General features: G+C 36.5%; 1 protein-coding gene across 1 annotated transcript in view; it reads left to right on the forward strand.

Moving 5' to 3' along the window:
- The window catches only part of LOC121879094 (zinc finger MYND domain-containing protein 11-like), a gene marked incomplete at its 3' end in the record, with an annotated part of 73,382 nt that extends 50,986 nt beyond the window's left edge, over positions 1 to 22,396 (forward strand). The window contains 5 exon segments of the mRNA XM_042385599.1: positions 8,142 to 8,421; positions 18,322 to 18,518; positions 18,944 to 19,060; positions 20,150 to 20,322; positions 22,342 to 22,396. Coding sequence (XP_042241533.1) covers positions 8,142 to 8,421; positions 18,322 to 18,518; positions 18,944 to 19,060; positions 20,150 to 20,322; positions 22,342 to 22,396 — 822 coding nt within the window.
- Positions 22,397 to 27,500: the final 5,104 nt, after the last annotated feature.

Consider the following 27,500-nt stretch of genomic DNA (forward strand, 5'->3'; position numbering starts at 1 on the left):
GGTAATACTGTATTTGAATTATTAATACTATTATTATTATTATTATTATTATTATTATTATTATTATTGTTATTATTATTAATTAATATTATTGCATGTTCGCCCCTAGGCCCTGATGTGGGTCAGTGACCTGTGCCGTGTGGGTTAATTTCCCCCCTCCCCAAAAAGAAAAAAGTTTAAAGCCCTTTGAAAATAGGGTAGAACATTGATTTGTGGCAGACAGGAAATTATGGGTTTGGTTTTGTCGTGAGATGCTCGTCCTGTCATGACAGTGAGTGAGATGAACGGACTGACCAGCAGCCTCCCCTCCCGTCTTGGCCAATGACAGTGAGTGTCTGCTATCTAAGTCATGGCCCCTGCAGCCAATGAGTATGCGTCCTCTCTCCTCCAGTTCTCTTTTGTTGTGGCGGGATCTACACTGTATAGATCTAAAGTAAAAAACGCCATAAGCGGATGGGAGTTTTGTTGCTTCAAGTGAACATTGCAACAACTCTGTACAGGTGCTCCTCTACTTACGAATGAGTTACGTTCCTGAGGCTTGTTTGAAAGTCCAACTTTACTCCAGTAGATATCAAACATATTGTAAAAATGAAAAGATTATTTAGTACAGCTATACCCTTTAATACAGCCTTAAACACCTGTTCTGGCAGGTAAACCCCCCCTCAGTGATGATGTTTGTATCTCTGAAAGTTTGTAAGTTGAAAGTTTTTAAATAGAGGAGCACCTGTACATTACTTCATGACACATTACAGCAAAGTTATGCATGTTTAAAGTTGGAAAACTTGTAAGCGGTTTTCTCGACTTTCAAGAATAACCTTATATCACGGGTACCTTATGTAAAACCATCATTAGGATGTAAACACTAATGAAAAGAAATGCCCCTCGTCTCCTCTTGTGTGTTTTAACATTCTACATATTATTAATGAATTATATTGTTCATTTCAGAGGCGGTGGTAGAAGCGGTACCATTCTTGCCTCATAGCGAGATGTCACGGGTTCGATTCGGGCGGTGGAAAAGTTGTTGGACATACTTCTAGCCCCAATTGGTCACCTAGCAGTAAAGTAGGTACCTGAAGTAAATCGAAAGTTGTGAATTAGGTATTCAGGGAAAGTTGTTGGAGCTTCCAATAACTTGATGACAAAACGATTGACTCTTAGGCTTCTCGCCCTTGACCCTTCAGGCTTCTCGCCCCATACTCATGAGACATAAAGGCAAGCCTGAACAGCATGCTTCCCTGTTGGGCACTGTAAACACTTCTGTGCTTCACCTTACACAGGATGTCAGGGGGTGCCCAATAAAAAAATGTTCATTTCACATATATAAACATTAATTCAATCTATTACATAATTCAGTAATAAACAATAATGAATCTTTTGTACATATTCTTAATAAGATAAATGATGCTGTTTCCTCAGTGTGCACATATACTGTACAGTACGTTTGTGTTCGCTATCATTCTCTAACTTTTTAAAGGAATAGCCACGGTACAAGTCACTGACCCACAGCAGGGGCCTAGGGTCGAGAAAAAATAAGAGTAAAAAGATATTACAAAACAAAAAGAGACAGAAAAAGATTATATTAATCTAAACACAAGATGCCAGAAAATCAACTTTTTGAAGTGAGACAGATTTTATGAGTATGGAAACAGGAAGAAGGCAGAGCATCCTACAGATGGCTGTGTGAGGAAAGAAAATATGTACTATACTATAACGGGTTATTCTAGTGTGACCAACATCCACTGAGAAATGGTGGGCACTGCAGGCAGGCAAGTGTTTTGAGCCACGGTCTTGTTAGGCGGAACACAGGATGCCAAATCCACTGAACATTGCCTGATTACAGTGCAAGAGAGAGTGAAGCAACATTACAGCAAAGAAAGGGAAGAAAGATTATCAACTGGAGGAGGAAAGTTAATAAGACAAAATGCCATTGATTCCACCCTCCAACAGTTGGACAGAAGAAGAAACCACCCCAGATATGAGAGAAGTACCGTACTCCAAGTTAGTAATAATGAATCCCTTACATTCCTGGAAGCAACTGCTCAGGAATGAAGTAGCTTCGACATATGTACACCATTCCCAGCTTTTGGGAGGCAGCTTTATAGCACGTTGTGGATATGTGGCTTCCATGACATACTAGAGGAAATGGTGAGGCCTAGCATATCTATTTTAGAATTTGGCAGAATGATTGCATCCTGAAATGTGATTGGTGGCAGATCATCTAATTTGGAAAGTGTAATTGGTAAATACTGAGTTTTATTACTATTAGTTTCTAGTTTCTCTCCATTCGGAGATGATGCACATATCGCATATAGATGTAATGATATCAGCTCTAAAAACAGATCTAGTTTGAGAATTAGGGGAAAAAGGAAAGCGTGAAGAAGAGTGAAGAGTAGAATGCGTCAAGTAAACGGATAGAATTAGTTTTAATGTGAAGTAAATCATTGCTAAAAGAAGGAAGAGAGTAGTTATTTACGACCCTTGGGCCTCTTAAGGGTGTAACAATATCCTAAATCACAAATTACACTTTGTACTATAGGTCAGGAATAGATCCCACCAAATTGTCACCTCATTACTGTGGGGTAGATTGAAATACATGCAGTAGTTTTAATAACAGAATATATTAACAAATAATCAATAAAATAAATATATCAGTACTGTATGTACAAAAATAAACAAATACAAGTTAAATCTGATCAAATAAATGACTCAACCCGGTGACAAAATAATGAACACAAAAAGTAAAAGCTTATTTAGTCTAGAAACTACGATGAACAACATGGTCTATCCACCTACGAAACCTCATAAATAAGTAAGTTATTTTCCGTGGAACTCTAAAATATGATTAACAATAATCTTTCACAAATAATACTTTACTTGATGTTATAAAAAGTCGAGCAAGGTTTACACGTTATACCACTAGAAACATACTGTACAATAAGAAAGGAGATACTCTGTACTTAACTAAACACTGCGGGCCCATACTAAAGTAAACCAGGCCAGACTAGCGGCAGAAATGACATCACAAACAAAAGGCGTTCACTTTGCGAATCCACAACCAACGATGGAGCTCACTCGTAACAGTACAGTTTACCCGCCCTACTTAGCGGTTTCACTTATAGCGTTTTCGCATATGCGGGTGCCTTGCCAAAGCTGAACTTTCACTGCTAGCGGATTTTTTCCACATATCACTGCGGTGAGTGTCGAAGGCGCTATTTTTAGATTTGCCCCACCAGCCACCCTGCCTGACTGCCTGTTTTAGCTCATAAAATTCATACAAATTACCGAGCCAGAATATAATTTACATTGCTGGAATTCTTATAATTTGGTGATCATTTTGAATATAAACATCATATATTTTGCTTTAAACTTACAATTTTAGATAAAAATTTTCTCTAGGTAACTATGGTATCTTTTTGTGCAAAATATATGACATTTATATTCAAAATATTCCTAGTCTTACAAGGAATCCAGCAATGTCAATTATATTATCTAACTTTAGTTTGAGGTATTATTTATTATTAAAATTTAGTGGTTATCACATCTCCTTGGGACGGTTGGTGGGGGTGGGGGGAGGAGGACCGACCCGACCATCTGTTACCCTGTGAAGAATTATTATTTTTTTATTAACTGAAGATATTTGTTTTAGCTCATAAAATTCATACAAATTACCAGGTCAGAATATAATTTACATTGCTGGAATTCTTATAATTTGGTGATCATTTTGAATATAAACATCATAGATTTTGCTTTAAACTTACAATTTTTAGATAAAAATTTTTCTCTAGGTAACTATGGTATCTTTTGTGCAAAATATATTTTATATTCAAAATATTCCTGGTCTTACAAGGAATCCAGCAATGTCAAATATCTAACTTTAATCTGAGGTATTATTTAATACTAAATGTTAAAAACTCTGGAAGGGAGGATTGGTGGTGGGGGGAGGTTGGGACTGACAGGTTGGAAGAGGGAGGCAAGGTGGGGTACTTTGATTGACAGATAGTGTCGTGAAGATTATTATTTTTTATTAACTGAAGATATTTGTTTTAGCTCATAAAATTCATACAAATTACCGGTCAGAATATAATTTACATTGCTGGAATTCTTATAATTTGGTGATCATTTTGAATATAAACATCATATATTTTGCTTTAAACTTACAATTTTTAGATAAAAAATTTTTCTCTAGGTAACTATATTATCTTTTTGTGCAAAATATATGACATTTATATTCAAAATATTCCTGATCTTACAAGGAATCAGCAATATCAATTATATTTTCTAACTTTAGTTTGAGGTTATCCCACACATCTCCTTGGGGCCGGTTGGTGGGGGGTGGGGGAGGAGGGACCGACCGACCATCTGTTAACCCGGCTGTGTAGTGTGAGAGGGGAGGGAGTTGAGTCCATTATTTGAATGGACATTAACTGGCGACTGTATTTCTCTATTTCTCTTAAGTATTAATTGTGTGCATGTACCATCATAAAATTAAGATGTTATTTTTACTACAACATAGGTATGTGCCTTCAAAAAGTGGAGTTTGGGGGTCGGGCGGTTTCTATTGGAATTAATCCCATATGTTCTGTTGTTCATACTTGCAGTTCCTTAGCGGGACCCTCTGGGTTCAATTGACGCGTTAAGTGGGGTACAACTGTAGTTGAAGAGCAGAACCCTGTGGGACACCACTATTGGTAGAGAAAGAAGCGGTCGATCCTCGACAACAACTGCCATGGATCGGTTCTCAAGAAGCTAGAAATTAGAGAACAAAGTGGGAGAGAAACCATAAATGGGAAGTTTAGAAAGCAGAGACTTGTGTCATAACCTCAGTGGTTACTTCTTCTGTACATTAAATACAAATAATTAAAATATACATTTTTAAATTAATTTTACTACAGCAACAACCAGGGTCCTATAATTTTTCAGTTTCAGATGGATAACTGACATTATGAGTGTAAACACTGACAACAATGGTGTCAGTCTCTACTTGGATGACCATATTATTATTATTCATAAACATTATTTAAAAATATAGTTTGCATTTTTCATTAATTTTATTGTTTGGGGAAAAGAGGGTAAAAAGCCTCAAAAAGTAAGAAAAGGTCACACTTGGGCATCTCATTATTTTTGAGTCATTTTAATGGTAATTAAAGATTCATGATCCGATGATTCACCTTACACTGCAATATTGGAGGACACATTACCTTTGTCATTCGAGGCTTTACTGTAGTAGTATACAGTACATTGTTTTGTTTACTGTATAACAATATGGTATGTGTACAGTGGTATTTGCTTCCATAACTACAGCTCCTACGAGCTGCATCGTTTACCCTTTGAAAATACCACACTGTCTTTTGGTGTAACAGCTCTATTCCGCCCATAACCAAACTTTTAGATAAAGTATTCACCATTATTTTGTTAAAGAAAGGTGTCTTAACAAAATTAAATTGATTTATCCACTCGGGATCAACATTTCTTATGTTTTTTATAAAAAGTGGAATTTCTTATCTATATCATATAAAAATATTTTGTTTAAGTTTATCTTATTGGAAATGTCTCGTAGAGAATTTATTAAGGATCATTAAGGTATTGAATTCATCTCCTTATCACTATTAGCCATGTTTGAGTGAGGAGTGGGGGTGATGACCCCTTCATCCCCAAAGGTTTGCCTTCATCAATAATACTCTCAGCCCACATTACCCACACTGTACTGCACACCCTCACCCCGACATCACACACACATTCTCCAACAACCACCCACACATACCTCCAACACACCTATGATTAAGATGGATATGCCCTCAGCACTAAGCTGAAGTGAAATTTTTATCTCTTTTTAATAAGCTTCTCTTGCCATGTTTTATTGTTTGCTTAAAAATGCACCTTTTAGTACAGTTCAGTACTGTACATAGAAGTGGAGTGCAGTTATTCACATAACATTTGTGTTGTTGTCGGCAGTAGTAGCCCAATTGAAGATGTGGAGGCAGAGGAGGGAGGCGGAGGGCTGAGTTGGGAGGAGAGCCCAGGGGCCTTGAGGCAGGGGCCGAGTGGAGATGCCAGCCAGTGCATTACATATTATTACTAGTGTTTTTTATAGCTATTTTGCATTTAATATTAAATATTAGACATTATTTCTGAGAACATGGAAATGTAATATTTTTGCTGAAATGATGTCGTATTACAGTGGAAAGTGGGATAAAATTGTGGTGTAAGCAATGACTTTCTCTTTCTTTTGTTCAAAGATGTTACACGTAATCACTTTTAGAATGGTTTTCAGTTGGCAGGATTATAAGGCTAATGATAGGATAGAATATTATTGTAATATAATGCAATACAACAGTTTTTAACTGAAAACCATTAAAAAGTGATTACGGTAAAATATTTTGAATAACGAAAGAAAGTGAGTCATTTTTCGTCATGATTTGTCACTTTCACTGTAATATCCATTCCAGCAAAAATATTATATTTCCATATTTATTCTGAATACGATATTCATTCAGTCACAGTTAAGGTAAAATATACTTGTGATGTAATACTTTAATGAAAATACGTTATCGTAGTTTTCTTTTTGTTTCAAATTTAATTAACAAGATTGATGTTTCAAATGTAATGAACAAAAATTTATGTACAGTATCTATAAATAAACTTTAATAAATGAATATGTTTTACATCGCCTGTGCTACCATACCATGGATTTGGCTACTTTGGGCTTGCTATGATGCCTAAGAGATCTGCCACATAACCGTACCTATCAACTCAAAAGCGGTTGATGCGTTAGTCGTCGTTCCATTGTTTACTGGTAGCTACTGTAAATATTTTCAGCCCAATCGAAACTATTACCCGTTTAGGTCAACCCCCAATTTTGCCAAATAATTTGGTCTTAAAACTGAACTGCACACAGGTTTATACTGTAAATAAGGACATAGGGGCCAGGTTTTTTAGGGTGTGTGTGGGGGGCATAAGTACGCAGTTTTAACATTCACGGGTATCTCTGTTACTCAAACCCTGAGTATGTTAAGGCGACTGTACACTAAAACCCCTCCAAGGTTTCACCTTACAGCTTTCCATGTTTCGCGGTACCCCGCGAACATGAAATGCTCACTTACGCCGAGACGGCTGGCTGTCCTCGCCACGCCATTTAGATTCAAACCTCCCGCCATCTCTCCTGCCACGTTAAGTCAGCGGGCGAATAGGATACGGCTGATATGTGTAATAGAAAAAATTTTAAACAATCACTGAACACCCTAGTTTAAGGTAAGTCATGAATAATGTTTCTATGTTTCTCTGTACATATCATGTGTCTGAGGTGTCTCAGTAGGTGTGAGTGTATTAACGGAATTAATCTCGATTTAGCGAACTAGTTCACTAAATCGAGCGAATGCTGTACATATATGGGTGAAATACAAATCTTGTAGGCTAATTTCAAAATGCTGACAGACACAGTGATAAACAAATTATATAAACCATGCATTTACGTACGGTAACATAATAAGGACATTGTTTCATTACGAGAGTGAATGAAATAATATTCCCACAAACAACAATTGACAACTCTGTTTATGTTTCTCACCTCGGGCATGTGTCTTCCGCGCTGACATCGTAGTTACACGGGCCTAAGATGATCTTTGCTCTGCTTTGGGAATGCTTCTTAGGAAGGCTTCTTAGCCCCCGGAACCCCCAAATTTTGTCCGAATTCTCTGAAATCCGGATTTACCGGGTCCGAATCTTCAGGGGGTTCACTGTACATCTATTGAGTTCTTTCTGATTTAGAACACATATTCCATGGCATCATACACAAAGCTGCATTACTTGGGGTGATGTTGCCTAATATGGGCTGTTAAGATTACGATTTCTGTCTTTAAAGATATTTGTCACTGTTGCTCTAAAGTAAAAAAAAATATGACAAATTTGGGAAGTACTGTACTGTGATGTATAATTTAACCCATTTACTGTATGTGAAAGAATCATTAACATATATGTCTATGTTCTCCAGGTTGTTTCACTAGTTAAAAGAGGATAAAATCATAGCCTGATCTAGTAAAAAAATTACCTTTATTAATAACTGAGTGATTAAGTAATGGCTACAGGTTCCACTGCTAAAAAGATATTCATATTCATCGTATTATGATTTGTTTATTATTTTACAGTTACCGGTGAATATTATGGAACGTGTTATCCCAGCCCCTTCTCAGAAGCCTGGTGTATTCCTTAGTGATCGAGCGGCCACCAGCCACCAAGCGCTTATTCGTTCAGACCAACTGAGTCGTGTCTCAGCCTCTGAACCTTGGAGAGCACAACTATTGCTGCACCATCAGATGGATCTAAATACAGTGGATCAGAAGACGTCAGATTGCCGATACAAAACTGTTTATGATTTTGAAATAGATGCCTTGACAATTGTACATAATGTTGTTATCTATCAAGGAGGTAAGAAATGTAATGGTTATAATTTTTATATTAATGCTACATTATTGAGTGTACTTTTAAGATACTTGTCTCCACTTTACCTTTATTTGGCACTTTATTGGATTTTCAGGTATGGGACCATTTATCCGGCATGCTTGGGACCTTGGGGTTACTGGGTAAGGGATTTTTCTGGAATTTGGAGCGCCAGTCCTAAAATGTACTGAATGTACAGTAAACCCTCTGTAAATATTTTATGGTGATACAGTACTACGTACCATGTTCCTTCTCCTGTGAAGTCATGTCACCTGCCTGCGAAGCCTCTCTTCAGATCACTAGATTCACCCCTAAAAGTAGCTTTAATTATACACAGCAACACTTGAAATTGTAGGCATATAAACAGCAATAACGAAAGCATATACATAGCAATAATCAAAGCATAAAAAGAGCAAAAATGATAACAAGTCAGTTTACGTACTGCATCACAGTCTCAGGGATGCTGGCCGCCTCAACGCTCCTTAGCAATACAGCTCCTCCCCGACTTACAACGGGGTTAGAGACCCAAATCCAGGTCGTAAATCGAATTGGTCGTAAGTCAAATTGGCCGAAAGTCGAAAATGCAAAAAATAATACAGTGGTCCCTTGATTAACAAACACAATTGGTTCCAACTCACAGAAAAAGTACATACAAAGTAAAGCCAAAAAAGGCATAAAGTCAGAAACACTTAAAAATCCCTGAAATCATCCTTATATCACTATATATATACAGTGAACCCTCACTTTACGCGGTCAATTGAACCCACGGAGGCCCGCGTAAAGCGAGAAACGCGTAAAGTGAACAACATAACATATGGAATTAAATGAAATAGAGACCGGCTGACCCCCAAACTCCACTTTTTCCGACACAATACCTATGTTCTAGTAAAAATAACATATTAATTTTATGATGGTACATGCACACAATTAATACTTAAGAGAAATAGAGAAATACAGTTGCCAAGTTAATGTCCATTCAAATAATGGACTCAACTCCCTCCCCCTCTTCTCACACTACACTCGCTGGCTCTTCCCTCTCTGAGAAATTTTTGGGGGAAAACCACTAGATTTTAAGGTACAGTATTACCCCGCTTTACACGATTTCACTTTCCGCGATTTCTCATTTACGCGGTACCTTGCCAGAACCGGACTTTCACTTTCCGCGGTGCATCTACTCATATACGCGTGAAGTATAATTTTTTTTTTTTTAGCTCATAAAATTCATACAAATTACCCTGCCAGAATATAATTTACATTGCTGGAATTCTTACAATATGATGATCATTTTGAATATAAACATCATGGATTTTGCATTAGACATACAAATTTTAGATCTAATGTAATAATTTGGTTTACACAAAGCAAGTATTTTATCTTTTGTGCAAAATATATGAAGTTTACATTCAAAATATTCCCTGACCTGCAAGGAATCCAGAAATGTCAATTATATTATCCTAACTTTAGTCTGAGATATTATTTATTACTAAAAATGTAAATTACTATTTTCTCCCAAAGCTTCTCAGGTAGGGATGGAAGGTGTGAGGTGGGGGGTGGGGGGGAGGGAGGGAGGAACTGACCCAGCTAGGGCCGAGTATTTTGATTGACAGATGGTGTCCTTGAAGAATATTTCTTTGTTTATTTAATGAAGATATATGTTTTAGCTCATAAAATTCATACAAAATACCCGGCCAGAATATAATTTACATTGCTGGAATTCTTACAATATGATGATCATTTTGAATATAAACATCATGGATTTTGCATTAGACATACAAATTTTTGATCTAATGTAATAATTTGGTTTACACATAGCAAGTATTTTATCTTTTGTGCAAAATATATGAAGTTTACATTCAAAATATTCCCTGACCTGCAAGGAATCCAGAAATGTCAATTATATTATCCTAACTTTAGTCTGAGGTATTATTTATGACTAAACGTTAAAGTCTAGTGTTTCACCCAATCATTTCTCAGAGAGGTAGGGGCCAGTGAGCTGGGAAGAGGGAGGGGGGATTTGAGTCCATCATTTGAATGGACATTAACCTGGCGACTGTATTTCTCTTAAATATTAATTGTGTGAGCATACCATCATAAAATTTACATAATATTTTTACTACAACATAGGTATTTTGTTGGAAAAAGTGGAGTTTGGGGGTCGGGCCAGTCTCTATTGGAATTAATCCCATATGTTTTGTTGTTCACTTTACGCAGTACCCTGTTGGTTCAATTGACCGTGTAAATCGGGGTACTACTGTATAGTTATAAATAATACCTCAAACTAAAGTTAGGATAATATAATTGACATTGCTGTATTCCTTGTAAGACCAGGAATATTTTGAATATAAATGTCATATATTTTGCACAAAAGATAACATATTTACTCAGAGTAAACAAAATACTTACAGTAGATCTAAAATTTGTATGTCTAATGCAAAATCTATGATGTTTACATTCAAAATGACCATCAAATTGTAAGAATTCCAGCAATGTAAATTATATTCTGGTCCAGTAATTTGTATGAATTTTATGAGCTAAAACAAATATCTTCAGTTAATAAAAAAAAAAATATTCTTCACGACACTATCTGTCAATCAAAGTACCCCAACTTGCCTCCCCCCCTCTTCCAACCATGCCAGATGGTCGGTCGGTCCCAACCCTCCCCCCCACCCCCCACCTTCCCTCCCTACCAGAGAAATGTTGGGTGAAAAAACTAGATTTTAACCTTTAGTAATAAATAATACCTCAGACTAAAGTTAGGATAATATAATTGACATTGCTGGATTCCTTGTGAGACCAGGAATATTTTGAATATAAATGTCATATATTTTGCACAAAAGATAACATATTTACTCAGAGTAAACATTAGATCTAAAATTTGTATGTCTAATGCAAAATCTATAATGTTTATATTCAAAATGATCATCAAATTGTAAGAATTCTAGCAATGTAAATTATATTCTGGCTGGGTAATTTGTATGAATTTTATGAGCTAAAACAAATATCTAAAGTTAATAAAAAAAAAATATTCTTCACGACACTATCTGTCAATCAAAGTACCCCACCTTGCCTCCCCCCCTCTTCCAACCGCGCCAGATGGTCGGTCGGTCCCTCCCTCCCCCCCACCCCCAACCAACCCTCCCTACCAGAGAAGTGTGTGGGAGAAACCAGAATATTTACCTTTTTAGTAATAAATAATACCTCAGATTAAAGTTAGGATAATATAATTGACATTGCTGGATTCCTTGTAAGACCAGGAATATTTTGAATATAAATGTCATATATTTTGCACAAAAGATAACATAGTTACTCTGAGAAAAATTTTTATCTAAAATTTGTATGTCTAATGCAAAATCTATGATGTTTATATTCAAAATGATCACCAAATTGTAAGAATACCAGCAATGTAAATTATATTCTGGCCGGATAATTTGTATGAATTTTATGAGCTAAATACAAAAATTATACTTCACCCGCGTATATGAGTAGATGCACCGCGTAAAGTGGGAATTCCAGTTCTGGCAGGGTACCGTGTAAATGTAGAAACGCGTAAAGTGAAACCGCGTAAAGCGAGGGTTCACTGTGTATATTGTACGTACATATACACTAGAACTCTTAAATCACTACAAGTGATTAATTTTTATCTCTTGTGCAAAATATATGACGTTTATATTCAAATTATTCACTGTTATGCAAGGATTCCAGCAATGTAAATTATATTCTCCTAACTTTAGTCTGTCATATTATATAAGATAAAAACTTAAATCCTAAAACCCTGGCTGGGCAGATGGGGTAGAGGGAGGGGGAGGCGAGGTGATATGTTTGACAATTGGAGCCGAAGGTCTGTGTGTTTATTTATCAGTCCTTAAGAGTGACTTAAGCTTTTCTCTTATAATTTGCCACCGAAACGACCGGGGAGAATATAATTTATATTGCTGGGATTCTTGTAAGATAGTGAATAATTTGAATATAAACAAGCTATAATTTGCACTAGACAAAAATTTTAGTACCCTAATCATTTAGTAAAGGTACAGAGCAAGTTTGCATTTAGGTCATTTATTTCTTTTACGTTTCTTTTAGTATGGTGTGTGCATGTAAATGAATAAAAATAAATGAAGAAATTTATGTAAATATACCCAAAAATACAGTTGAAAATTTTGTTACATTATTAAATATACTAATTTACTAAAGTTTTTATCTCTTGTGCAAAATATATGACGTTTATATTCAAATTATTCACTGTCTTGCAAGGATTCCAGCAATGCAAATTATATTTTCCTAACTTTAGTCTGTGATATTATATAAGATAAAAACTTAAAGCCTACTGTATAACCACCAAACCTTTGCTTGGGGGTGGGGGGGGGCAGTGATATGTTTGACAGTTAGCACCGAAGGTCTTGTGAAGTTTTTATTTGTTTATGTCCTTTAGGTTGAGTTTTTGTTTTTTGCTTGTAAAATGTCATAGAAGTTACCAGGGAAAATATAATTTACATTGTTGGAATTCTTATAAGATAGTGATTAATTTGAATATAAACGTCATATATTTTGTACAAGAGATAAAAATTTTCGTACATAGTAAATTTTAATAATGTAAAAGATTTTCAACTATCTTTGGGTAGATTTTCATAAATTTCTGGGTGTCTTTTTCTCAGCACCGAGAACTCTCACTTTTACGCTTGCCAGCCATTTTAAAGGGAATTACAAACAAAAATTTTGTCTGTGTACTGACGCTGGGACTCGAAAATATGTAATTTGTCAAAATTTTGGTACCACTGAGGCAGGTCGTAAGTGCGGGTGGTCGTAAATCGAGTAGGTCGTAATTCAGGGAGGAGCTGTACAGCCCAGCTGGGATGCTGCCTCGCTGCCTATCCATAGCATTGGTACTCCACACCATGCATCCTCTAACCTGTCCACACACTCACCACGCTATGCGTAAAACTTAATACCTTATGATAATTTTAGTTATTTATTTTTTTGTACTGTACTGTACTGTACTGTACTGTGTACTGTGTGCTAGGAACTGGTTAAAAAAAAATTACAGGAATACCCCAGTTATCAAAAGGGAATGTGTTCCTAAATGTCATTGTGACTAATGAAATTGCAAACATTGGGTCAATTTTCCCCATAAGAATAAATTATTATTATGAATAAGGGGGGGGGGGGATTCATTCTTGGCCGACAATTTTCACAACTTATTTTTTTATATATATACTGTACTGTACTCCTCATTATCTGATGCTATTAGGGACTAAGGTCGTGTGTATACTGAAGTAGTACCAGTAAATGTGAGGAATAAATGCAAATTATACTACAGTATAGTCTCGGTTTACGCGGTCAATTATACCCGTGGAGGTCCGCTTAAATCGAGAAACGCGTAAACGAAATAACAACATATGGGATTAATTGAAATAGAGACTGGGCCGACCCCCAGACTACCCTTTTTCCGACACAATACGTACGTTGTAGTAAAAATAACATCTTAATTTTATGATGGTATGCACATACAATTAATATTTAAGAGAAATATCAATAATATTAGGTTTTTTAACACTTATGTAAGTAGAAGAGATGGCTGGGCACACGGGGATGGAGGGTTGGTTCCGAGGCACAGGGCAGATTATTGGCCCTCACCTGTATCACTATCCACCACAGAGGCTTGCAGGGCCTCTTTGTCAAACCCCTCAAAGTCCATATCCTCACTATCACTTATCACTGACTTGGGCTGGCTGTGGTGGGTGGCGGGTGAAGAACTCGGTAATGTTTTGTTGACTGGGCAACCTAGTGCGCACCCTGCCCGCGTCGCTTCCCGCATAAATGATGGAATGTACCGCGTAACTAATAATTGCCGGTCTGGCCAGGTGCCACGTAAATCCGCGTTAATCGAGACTATACTGTACTTTGATGGATAAAATAAAACAAAAAATACCACATTGTCAGTTGGCAATACAGTGACCCCTCGTTTAACGAACGCCTCGGTTAACGAAATTTTGGTTAACGAACTGCCTTCCATAAGGATCTTCAATTCGGTTACCGAACAAAAATTCGGTTAACGAATTTCTTACGAACCGACCTCAACATGTTTTCGCTTGCACTGGCCGGGCAACCAGCTTTAGTATCAGTCCGCCAATACATTAATCGGTTCTAGGGCTTAAATTCCTAACTATTTTAGTAAATATCAAGAAGCTTATACTATTCAATAATTTTAGAAGTTTAATTTTCAATTTTTTAGTCATTTTAACAATTATTGAACATAATTGAAGGTAAAGTGACTAGTTTAAAGCGCAGCATCCAGCCTCTTAACACAGCAAACAGGCGTTAGTCTCTCTGTTTTCACTGGAGGTAACATCTTGCTTGAGACTCTCTTCAACTAAACGCTTTTTTCTGTGTTTCCAAGCAAATTATTGGTCATTTTGAAATATATTTTACATATTGACAATATATAATGCAGTACAGTGTTGATTTAAAGAAAATAATCTTGAAATACACCAAGAGAACTAAAATTTTATGGGTGAAATGGTGCCATGGGGTGACTTCTCTTCCACCCCAATGCCTTCTCTTCTTCCTTCTCCTCCACCCCCATTGTAATTCCCATCATCATCATCATCATCCAGGAGCCTTCTACATACACACCTCAAAGTAAGTGAACTTTTCTACCATTTTTGTTGAATTTAGGCAATTTTCGGTGAGCTGGAACCAATTACCCAAAAACCCATTGAAACAATGGTTTCGGTTAACGAACTTTTCGGTTAACGAACGACCTTCTGGAACGGATTGAGTTCGTTAACCGAGGGGTCACTGTAGTTTCACTATGCGTGGTAGACTGGAGTGGCTGAGATCTCCAACACTACTCCCTCCTCCCACGATCCGGGGGATAACTACCACGCGAGTAAGAAATGTTATTATCTTTATATTCTTGACCTTATGATAATTATTTTTTGCTTTTTTGCACAGTCTGTTTGAACAGTCGTGTGTGCATGTAACAGAGTAAACGAAAATGAATAAGGATACATATATCTGCTCGAAATTACGAATTAAAAATAACAAAATAGGAGCTCGCCTCCACCACCACCGCGCTCACGCAACACCACACTCCTGTCACCAACACTCCCCATCACCACCACTCCCCACCACCAACACTCTCTCCTCCTCCTCCCCCTCCCCTGCTCTTGCGGAAGTAAGAAACGTTTATTATCTTAAATGTTTTTGACCTTATGATAATTGTTTCTTTTATTATTTTTTTTTGCACATTTTGTATGAACAGTTTTGTAACAGAGTATAAGAAAATTAATATAAATTGGTATACAGTATTCACTCAAAAATATTAATTGAAAAATAACAATAACACAGCTTCACCTGGAAGGAGAAGAGGTCAGGTGACATAGCTATGGTGATATCCAACTTGGTGACCTGCCAAGTCCACACACATGCTCATTAAATTGGGCCTTACTGAGGCCTACTTTACATGCGAGTTTTTGTTCCATGCGGGAGAAGGAATGTGTTCACGCTGGCATGTTTTTAATGCTTCAGTTCACTTGCATCTGACAAAAATAATCACAGACACTTCCAGCCCCTACCATAGATGCACCACAACTGACATACGGGAAAAACACGTTCGTCATATGATGAATTCTAGAATGTTCAGCGTATTTTTTCACACCGCAGTTTGAAAATACAGGTAAAGGTCTGGGGTGAGTGCCTCCTGAGCATGAATTTGCACGCACGTTCTTCATCCCATTGAACTTCATTAATTTCTAAACTGTGTGGGTCCATATGTGCAGAAAAACTCTTTTGTTTGAAGTGGGCCTTATGTTGGAATATGAGAGCTGCAACTAGACCGGCCGGTTTGAAATATTACTGTAGCGTATAGTAATTTTTCATTTGTGAATAAGCAGGTTATGCTTTGCGAATATTGAATAGGGATGTTAAGATATCAATTGCGGATAAGTGGGGTTGTGAATAGCGGGGTATTCCTGTAGATATATGTACACTCGCAACAAAAAGTATCGGTGCATACTGTAGTGTGAACAATTTGAGATCAGTGACGATAGGTATTGGGAAAGGTGAGTTGTTCCAGCCGTATGTTGGCAGCCCTGATTGTCAGCCATATGGCAACACCTAGTGGAGGGGGGGGGGGTTTATGAGGATACACTTACCAACCACCTTCCCGACATAGCACAGTGTATACGTATTATTTCGGAACTCGTCGATCTCACCCTGCACCAATACTTTTTGGTGCAAGTGTACCTGAGATTATGAGTTGAAAAATAACCATTTCATAACACATTGCACGTAGGTAGAGAACAGTTGGATATTTTCCCGCTGGGTATGGGAATTACTTGGCTCTCATTTTAAACACTTTGTTCCAGAACATAGCCAGTTTTGGGAACATTCCAGATACCGGAACACCAGATAAACAGCCCCATACCTGTATTTCAAAGGATATACTTTTGACTGAGTGCTTGTACCAGTTCAATAGGTCCTATTTCATTGACTATGTTGGGCCTGGTTAAAGATTGTAAGAAATAATTCTTCTTCAGCATGACTAACACCCTAACAATATTCAAAACTTTTAGGGATAGGTCTTCATTTACTACAGCAGTTCTGTATAAGCTGAAATAGGATATTATTTAATTAGGATTTTGCATTATGTATAGCCTGACCATGGATAATAAAGTTTTGGATTATATTGTTCTATTGTGGACAGTCATGACTCAGTCAAGTTTGTTCACCTTATCATGATTGGCCATGTGCTGACATATGGTAACCATCACTGTGGCTGTGGTAATTTGAAAAAGAAACTTATTTTTACTGTGTGTTTGACTGAATTTTTTCTAGTCATCCATATGTGTAGTTGTGTTTACAGCAGTTAGTGGGTTAACATTGCTAAAGTAACTGTACAGAATTACAGACTTACATAGATATGCTTTTTGGTATCTACTTGTGGAAATTTTAGGGGAAATTAATATTGTTGATATCTTATTGTAAATGAATCGGTGTAAAGAATCAACCTTAACAGGTTCCCGAGATCATTTGAGAAACACCCACCAGTTGCTAGAATATGTTCCTTCTTGGTAAACACTCATTTTATGTCTTCTATTAATCTTACTCACCATAATCTCAAAGATGATATTACAATGCACATTGTATTTAAATTAACCACAATAAAAAATTGGGTTGGAAATAAAAATAAATCCAGGAAAAGACAGTGTAGACATACATGTGTGAAAAGGCATTATAAAATTTATATCCTCTAATGTTATTGCTCTCACTTTAATCATAAAATGGTGGCTATCATTGCTAAAGGTTAGCTGTGGGGATGGCGGCTAACATCAGTGAAGGTTTCATGTTCCTTGCATTCCATTTTTGTGCATATGGGAGTGGAGTGTGGAATCCTTAGCCACCATTTTAGGGTTAAACAAATTATAATTACAGTACAAAATTAAAATAGCCAAGGAATTTTGTATTCATTGGCTATCAAGAACCGTGTGTGTGGATCAGGCTGTGTATCTGGCCAGCACCCAATTTCGTTGTGGGAGCGGCTTATTGGATGCTATGGGATATATATATATATATTGATTGATATGTATTTATATTCCAGCCTCCTCTTGTTGTAGTAGTCTACTTAACATAGGCCCAAAAAACTGAGGTCACACTAATATCAAGAAAATAGGGACATTGAGAATAATTACATAGGACAAAAGGATTAATGAAATACACTAAGATTGTGCATTTCTTGGGAGATTGTAATAATATTGTGGATATAGGATAAGAAGGAGAATTATATGGTTTTATTTTTTATGATAACATAATATAATGTGCAGTCCCTCTCAGCTCATTTCATTATTAAGGTGACTTTATGGTGTTTGATGATGTGCATGAGTTCTTTCTCAGTTCACAGCAGTATAGCAGATATGGCAAGACAAATGCTGCGGGACTGCCAGTATGACTTGATGGAGTTGGAACAGTGCAAAGATTGCTACCGTATGTCTAATGAAAAGTCCGACAAATATTGGTTTTGTAAACCATGTCGACCTCCACATCAGCTAGTTTATGCCAAACAAAAAGGATTCCCATATTGGCCAGCAAAGGTGGGTAGTTCCTTTATTTAATATACTATTGTAAAATACATTTAACCCTTGTTAGACTTACTTACTCATAGTTTGTTAATTCATGACTGGAACCATTATATACAGGGTGTCTCAAAAACTTAAACAGAGTGCTTTATAAACTGCTTTACAGATTTTTGTAGTAATTACTCGTACTTGTGTGCTGCATTACAATAGCATTATTGTCTGCATTTCTTTGTGTGACCCATATCAATAAATGAGTACAATACTGCAGTTGTAGTACAAGCATTCATGTGATTACTTTGCAAGTACGTAAGGTAGTGTGAATACAGTACTTTTTATTTGAGACACCTCATAGAGTTTGAGAATAAGAATATAGTACTCTGTGAGGCACAAGTAAATATTAATTAAACATGTCTTTTTTAAAAGAGCACTTAATTTTTCAGGTAATAAGAGTAGAAAATGAACTTTATGATGTAAGATTCTTTGGGAGTCAACATCAGAGAGCTGTCATAGAGAAGTCACATGTTCGTCCTATATCTGTCAACATACACACACTTCAGGTCAGTTAGAGTTTGGATTATTTGTGTTTTTCTTCATGTGAAAAAGGTATTAATACTGTTGACCAATAGAATAATTGAAAGAGAATGTATGAAGAAAGCAATTGACAAAATTAAGTATGAAAGGGCTGCTTGTAGTTCTAGAATAGTTACAGAATTATTAAAAGTATCTGATGCTGTTGGCATGTTGATGATGAATAAATTGATAAGTGCAATTATGAAGTACTGTATTGTTCTGGGTGAAAGTACTTGAACTTGGGAACTACAGGGGCCTGAGGCTCTTAGAGCAGGTTAAAGTTGAAGAAAGATAGATGGAGAAAGTGAACATTAATGAAACACAGCCTGTGTTCATACCAGGTAATGGGACTATAGAGGTAATATTTATGGCCAGGTAATCTATGAGAAATATATCTAAGGAAGGAGAGAAAGCTGTATTTTGTGTTTTTAGACTTAGAGAAAATATTTGTCTGTGCCAATTGAAGGTAGTTCAGTGGGCATTGGGAAAGTTAGGAGTTCAGGATTGTCTTGCTACTGTGGTTACGACTTTGTATGAGAGTTCAAAAACTGGTGTGAGAATAAATGGAGGAAAGTGAAGCATTTGAGGTGAAAGTGGGGGTCCATCAAGGGTCTGGCATAAGCTCCCTTCTGTATATCATGTTGCTAAAGATATAATTGCAGTACATTATATCATGACTGGTCTGCCCTAGAAGTTGTTGTCAGCTGATGTCTCAGTGCTGATAGGAGATAGGATTGAAGAGCTAATGGATAAATATAAGAAGTGGAAGGATGGAATGGAGTTAAAGAATATGAAAATGAATGTGATGTGGGTAAAGGAACCATGATGGAAAGTGCTGCCTGTAAAAAAAGTGAACTATAAAATTTTTTGGCGAATTTGACACAAGTCAGTTTGCAAGTGAAATCAACATGAATTAAGGTGTTTTTCAATGAACTGATTTGCTGAATTAGAGATGTTCTGCTGTATCATACTGTACTATAGTTTCTATACCTGGCACTAGAAAATATTCACTAAGTATCTGAAGTTGTTTGAATGATAGATATCTAAGTGTGATTTGAAGGAACTGTATATCTCAGGTAAAAAGAACTTCAGCATGGAACAAGGCATGTGAAGAGCTAAAGAAGCATCAGGAATATCTTTCAATGACGAACAATCATGAGTCCGACCACCGGAATATACGAACAGATTCTGAGGCTCGACATAAAGGTGATACACTCTCACCTGACCAAGAATCCCGACATGCTCACAGGTAAGAATATTTGTTATCTGCAGGTACAGTGTTTAGGCAAATAAATTAGTGAAAGAATAATACTGTAAATCTAGTTAGAAAAGATTATTCTGTGTATAACCAGTTATTGTTGTCAGCTTCAGACATTAGCCCAGCTTTACTCTCATACTCAGGATGATGTTACTTCATCTATTCAATATTCAACAAAGAAATCTGAAATCTTAAAAATTTTTGTGCCTCTGAACCACATTATAGTACTGTACGATCACTGAGGTGAGATATTATGACAATTTTAATTACAACAGAAGAAATTATTGAACTACTGATATCCCTTAGTATAAATGATTGAATTACTGACATCCTTTAGTAGAAATTATTGAACTACTGACAGCCATTCAAAAGTTCAAGTTATAATCTTTGACCTAAAATGATGTACAGTATTAAGATATAAAATAATGAATGTCTGAAAATTATTAATATTCCAGAGGACTTGATAATCCCTGACACTTAACCTAATGTAACTTAACTTTCACCTTGCCTCTCTGTACCCAGCTAAACATCACTTTTCTAAACCTACTTTAACCTCTCCAAACTAAATCTGGCCTAAATGAACATAACCCTACATAATTTAAACCAACCTAACCTACCTGTACTGAACCTTACCTTACCTTACCTTACCTTACCTTACCTTACCTTACCTTACCTTACCTTACCTTACCTTACCTTACCTTACCAACTGTAAACTGTCATAGCTCTACCTAATTCAAGCCAACCTAACCTACCTGTACTGAACTCAAACCTAACCTAACCTTATTTACAACTGACTGTACCCACCTACCCTAACCCACCCATATCTAACCTAACTTAATATACAGTACTGTACAGTCACGGACGAAAGTTCTCGCTATAGTCAAGGTGGATGGTGCAAAGTCTGGCCATCCTTACTGGAGGACAGGTCTGCTGTCCAGCCATCACCTCCCTCCCTCCCTCCCTCCCTCCCTCCCTACACACAAACACACACAAATAAGCACCCTCGCAGTTCAACAATTGAGCTCTGATACTTTCATTTCTCAATAAGGACTAGGGAAGGATGTGATTGTTTTGTTAATAAATTCACAAAACAATTTACTCAATTAAGTTTTACATTATTTGATATAATAATTTACATCATTATTAGATAATTATGACATAATGCAGAGTGAGTTTTGGTGGCTATGGCTTACAACGATATCAGAATCCTCAAAGCTGTATTGTCCCTCAGAATGGGAGCCAGAAAACTAAGCATGAATGTGAGGAATAATATGGTTCACAATAGAATGCTTTGTCACCCTCTGTGATAATGGTCTTATCATAGGGTCTACTGCATGTAACCTTGGCTTGATCCTTACAATGGATGACATGATGGGAGTATGACTGACTTCTGAGCAACACAATTAATATAAAAGTGTGTCACAACAGGAAGTAAGTCACAACACCGATTGATTTGCGTTGAATGGAAAAATAAGTTAAAGGTAACATGACCATATTTTATTATTAGTTATATTCGTATAGGTAACCATAAATGTTGCCTTCTTAATGTTATATACACTTAATATCCTCGTAGGTAAATTTACAGTTAAAAAATAAAACAGTAATTCAATCAATTTGGGTATTTTAAAACATACAAGGATGAAAAAATATATGCTTGTATTATTATAAATACCAAAATTCCAAGTGTATCAAGTGCCATAAATATTTATAAGCAAGGTAATTGGGCATAAACGACCCAGTTACACTGTTCATGAACTTAGCCAGCCAAGATGTTAACACCACCTTTCCACACCCTTGACAGACAGGAATAGAATTATAGTGGTGGTGATACACAACCCTCACAAATAGTTGTGTTAGAAGCTCTTTATCTCAATTTTTTTCTCCTGGGGGACCTCAACCATGCAAGCAAGCAAGCACGGTAAAACGATCGTCTACTGTACTTGTGTTTTTGGCTTTTGTTTGTGCAGTCTTTATTGTTGAGTAATTTGTTTGTTTTTCCTTCCCATATAGAGTTCAGACACAGCTGCTACAGACGTCTCCGAAGAAAGAGATTAAGGAGGAGGAGGTAAGATATCCAGACATTATTCAATAGATTCTTGATGTACAGGTATCCCTTGCTAAACAAATATTCAAGATACGCAATTTCACTTATACGAATTTCCAGAATTATCACCACTTTTCTATGTTACTAAAGCTTTCCCCGCTTGTACGAATTTTGGTCCCAGCAAAAATTCTAATTGTGTGCCTGCGGGAGTCAGCCGGGGCAGCCACATCCCCCTAGCACTCTCCATTCTAGGCTGGGGTAGGAGATAAAATTATGGTTATTTTTCAATTCGTAAATTTGGGAAGATAAACATAACTGTCTTCTTATTTTTTTGTTTTTTCATTTACATGCACACACAATTCTACAGATAGATTGTTAAAAAAATAATAATTATCACAAGGTCAAAAACATAAGAGAATAAACATTTCTTCATGCACCAGCGAGATTTAGCAGGATGATGTGGGGGGAGTTACCATATTTTATGGCATGTAAGACGCATGGCCATATAAGACGAACCTCCCATTTTAGCAGGGAGTATTTAGGAAAAAAAAAATTGTGTATTTTTCTCTTGTAGCCATAGTTTTCGTAAAACAATCTACAGTATACAGTACCAAAAACTGTGATAACTCAGCATTCGATAACATGGAATTTCATGTAATTCGGCACATATATGGTCTCGGAGTTTATTTATAAGTGGGGTATGCTATAATGAACGGATCCTACTACGAATATTCCTATAACGAACGGTTTTACCTATAAAATTGAGAATGCTATAACGAACGCAACTCCTACAACGAACGCGGATGAATACGGGACTATTTCGTCTGGTGCATGAATATTGTTGTACCGCGGCTCACAACAAGAGCGTGAGGCGCCATCTTAGTCTCATTGTGTAGCCAGTGCACCACTGTTATTGTTGAAATTTCGTCTTTTGATGTGGAAATTCGCGTTATTTGTATAACTATTTTGTTATACAAGTATACAATTGTAACAATGAATCGTCCAAAGCGAGTGAGAAAGCTAATAACCCTTGAAACTAAGAAAGAAATTATAAAGAAACTTGAGAATGGAAGAAGCATTGCAAAACTTAGTGATGAATATGGGATGGCTAAATCGACTATATGTACGATTTTGAAGAATAAAGAGGAGTTAAAAACTGTGCAAGTGGCTAAGGGAATCTTTAGACTTAGCAAAGCAAGGTTTAATGTGATTGAAGAGATGGAAAATTTACTCTTAGTGTGGATAAAGGAGAAAGAAATGGCAGGTGATAGCATTAGTGAAGCTATAATTTGTGAGAAGGCCAGACAATTGTGTGAGGACCTTAAAGCCAAGACTCCCAGTGCAAGTGATAGTGCTGTGCCAGTGTTTAGGGTACCTGCATGCTGAATAACACTAAGGTAAGATATAGTACCGTATTTTTTACATTTTCCACAGAAAATTTTCAGTGTTAAGTGGTTGTATTTGGGGGCCTGGGACGGATTAATCCTATAACGAACGAATGCTATAACGAACGAGGTTCTAGAACCAATTAGATTCGTTATAGCATACCCCACTGTATTTATTTAGTTATATTATTTTGTAATTTTTTCAAGATTAGCCTACCAGGGCACAGGTCAATGACCCACTTCAGGGGGCCAAAAATATAATAATACAGTACAGGTGCTTCTCTATTTAAGAACGTTTAACTTACAAACTTTCAGGGATACAAACATCATCACTGGGGAGGTTGCCTGCCAGAACAGGTGTTTAATGTGGATGAGACTGGATTATTTTGAAGAAAATTCCAGATAGAACAAACTTTATCTAAGAGGAGAAGAGTGAGTCAGGTTTTAAGGCTGTATTAAAGGGTATAGTTGTACAGTACTAAATATCCATAATCTTTTCATTTTTTACAATATGTTTGGTATCTACAAGAGTAAAGTTGGACGTACAAACAATCCTCAGGAACGTAACTCGTTCGTAAGTAGAGGAGCACCTGTACAGTGATATCCCTGTTAGCCGGAACAATTGGTGCAGAGCACTTCTGGGGATGAGAGATTTCCAGATAACAAGACGACTTTCTTAAACCCGGAAAATTTTGTATCCCCGGAACCTTTTCCGGTTACTGGGAAAAGTTTCCAAGTGTCTAAACTAGACCTATTGCACAGACGCACACTAGCCCACTTCCCAAAACGTTTCTGGGTGCTGGAGATGTTTTCCTCGAGTCTAAACTACTGGAATCCGTAAATACAGTTCTAATTAAGTTAGAGACTTAATTTCTTTACTATAATAATCTAGATTAGTTTATCTAAAAGTGTGGTGAAATAAATATATTTAGAAATTAAAAATCTAAAGGATATGGGCATGAATGAAGCTGTGTGTTACAGCAAAGACTGTTAATTTTCACTCCCCTGAAGCTGTAGGGGATTAGTGGGTCTTGTGTAATTGATCTGACCTGATGCAATGTCAGGTGGAGGTAGGATGGGGAATTAGTGGTCTCATATTACTGACTTTCTGATGGAATATCAGGTTACCCTTTCTTGGGTGGAGGATTAGTGGGTCTCATGACCTGAAGATGTCTTGAATGAACACAAAACCAAAAATATTTTGAGAGAGATTGTGGTAAGTACAGATATAAGTACAAACGAGCAAAGTTGCATCCCTTCAACATTACATCACATAACATTTTAAAATATGGAGTGAAAAAGCAGAAAGGTGTGGGTAATTAGAGAGATGGAGTGGAAATAAATGTTGTCAAGCGCTCCTCAAGAGCTGATATTTAACTCACTGTCATGCAGTCACATACATGCAGATTTGTCTTAATTCCCTTAATGGGGGAGTGTGAGTGTGGTTGGGGTGTGTGTGTGTGTGGTTGTTGGAGGGTGTGTTTATGTGTGATGTAGGGGTGTATGTGTGATGTGTAGGTGGTGTTAGAGTGTTGAAGGAAGGGAACCTTTTTGGGAGGTAGAGTCACGTAGTCAGTCACCCCCCCTTCCCTTCCTCGCTCAAGCGTAGCTAATTGTGATAGGGAGATGAATTTGATGCCATAATGATGCTTAATATATTCTGTACCAAACTTTTCCAATAAGATATAAGTAAACAAAATATTTCTATGTGATATAGTGATGGGAATTCCTTACTTTTATAATAAAACGTAAGAAATGTTGATACCAGAGTTAGTAAAATGAGTTCTAATTTCGTTAGATACCATTTTTTTATCAAAATAATTCTGTATACTTTATCTAAAAGTTTGGTTAAATAAATATATTTAAAAAAAAAAGTTCTATATGATACGGGTTTGGAGAGAGCTGTGTTAATTTTATCCTCTTCACCACTGATCGGCTTGTTAGTCGTTGGGCGATCGGTCACGTCTCTATTACACACTTCACTCAATTGACTGTAATACATAACTAATTATGTCTTAACACTTGTGATGAAGGTTGGGTGGGAGCTTATTGGGTCACGTTACTAACCTGACCTGATGCAACGTCAGGTCACCCAGTGTTGGATGAGGGATTAGTGGGTCTTATGACCTGAAGATGTTTTGAATGATATTATTTTTTACTTGTGAGGTATATACAGTAGAATGTCGATATAACACGAGATAGGTTCCAAGAGAGGTCACTTTAAACCGAATTCACGCTAAATTGAAGTGTTGTTTCAATGGAATAATTTAGTTTGGTACTTGAGAAAAACACAAAATACTAAAAAGACTGAAAGTCTACCCATCTCCTAGAATAAACAAAACATTGTTTTTTGTAGTATTATGTTCAAACAAACACTCATAAATCAACAGCTAAAATTAAGGGATGCAAAATGGTCTGTTTACTCGCTGGGAAGATGATGGGGAGGGAGGGAGGTGAGGTGATATGTTTGACAGTTGATGCCAAGGTCAAGTGCTTATTTATTTATCTGTCCTTAAGAGTGACTTTAAGTTTTTATCTTATAAAATGTCACTGAACTGGCATGGGAGAATATAATTAACATTGCTGGAATTCTTATAAGATAGTGATTAATTTGAATATAAACATGATATATAGCTTGCATTAGACATACAAATTTTAGTTCTAATTTTAGAATTTTATCACAAAGAGCAAAATTTTTATCTCTTGTACAAAATATATGACATTTATATTCAAATTATTCGCTATCTTGCAAGGATTCCAGCAATACAAATTATATTCTCCTAACTTTAGTCTGTGACATTATATAAGATAAAAAATTTAAGCCTAAAACACCAAACCCTGGCTGGGAAGAAGTGGGGAGGGAGGGAGGAAGGGGAGGTGACATGTTTGACAGTTGGCACCAAAGGTCTAGTGAAATATTTATTTGTTTATTTATGTCCTTTAGCTGGAGTTTTTATTTTTTTATTATAAAATGTCACAGAAGTGACCGAGGAGAATATAATTTACATTGCTTGAATTCTTATAAGATATTGATTAATTTGAATATAAACATGCTATAGTTTGCACTAGACAAAAATTTTAGTAATCATTTAGTACATTATTTTGAGTACATGTATAGTACAGCTTTGCCCTTAGGACAGTGTAGCGTGCCCAGAGAAACATTAGGCGCAAAATTTTAAATATGACGAGCCAGATTGACTCGCGCAAAATAGGAAAGATTAACTTTAAATTAAAACATTGTCCTTAATTGTGGGCGTCGCTTTAAATCATAATCTTTAATTGAATTGCTTTAAATCGACGTTCTACTGTACTGTACCTGATATAAATGAAGACTTACAGCTAACTTTCTTTTCACATTTGCATCTGTTAACATCGCTGGTGGCATTGTAGCCAGGTAAGACTCGTCACTAACTACCAAGCTACTGAACTAGCCTTGAGGTGTTATGGTTGTTTTTCAACTCATATTTTTGTGTAGATATATGTAACTTTCTCCATTTATTTTCACTCAGTTACATGCACATACATACTGCAAAAAAAAAGTAAAAGAAATAATAATTGTCCTAAGAGCAAATATACATTTTTTTGCACATGAGTTAGCTGGCTCAGTGGGGGAGCAGGAGGATGGTGCAGTTTGTGGGGCGAGGGAGTGTTGCTAGGGAATCGGCGGAGGTAGCATCCTTGCTGGTCTCCGCTGCTATGGTGAAGCAGGAAATATATTTACAAATGGTGACTGTTAAACT

This window comes from Homarus americanus, unplaced genomic scaffold (genome assembly GCF_018991925.1).
Source record: "Homarus americanus isolate GMGI-L3 unplaced genomic scaffold, GMGI_Hamer_2.0 scaffold4060, whole genome shotgun sequence".
Taxonomy (NCBI): domain Eukaryota; kingdom Metazoa; phylum Arthropoda; class Malacostraca; order Decapoda; family Nephropidae; genus Homarus; species Homarus americanus.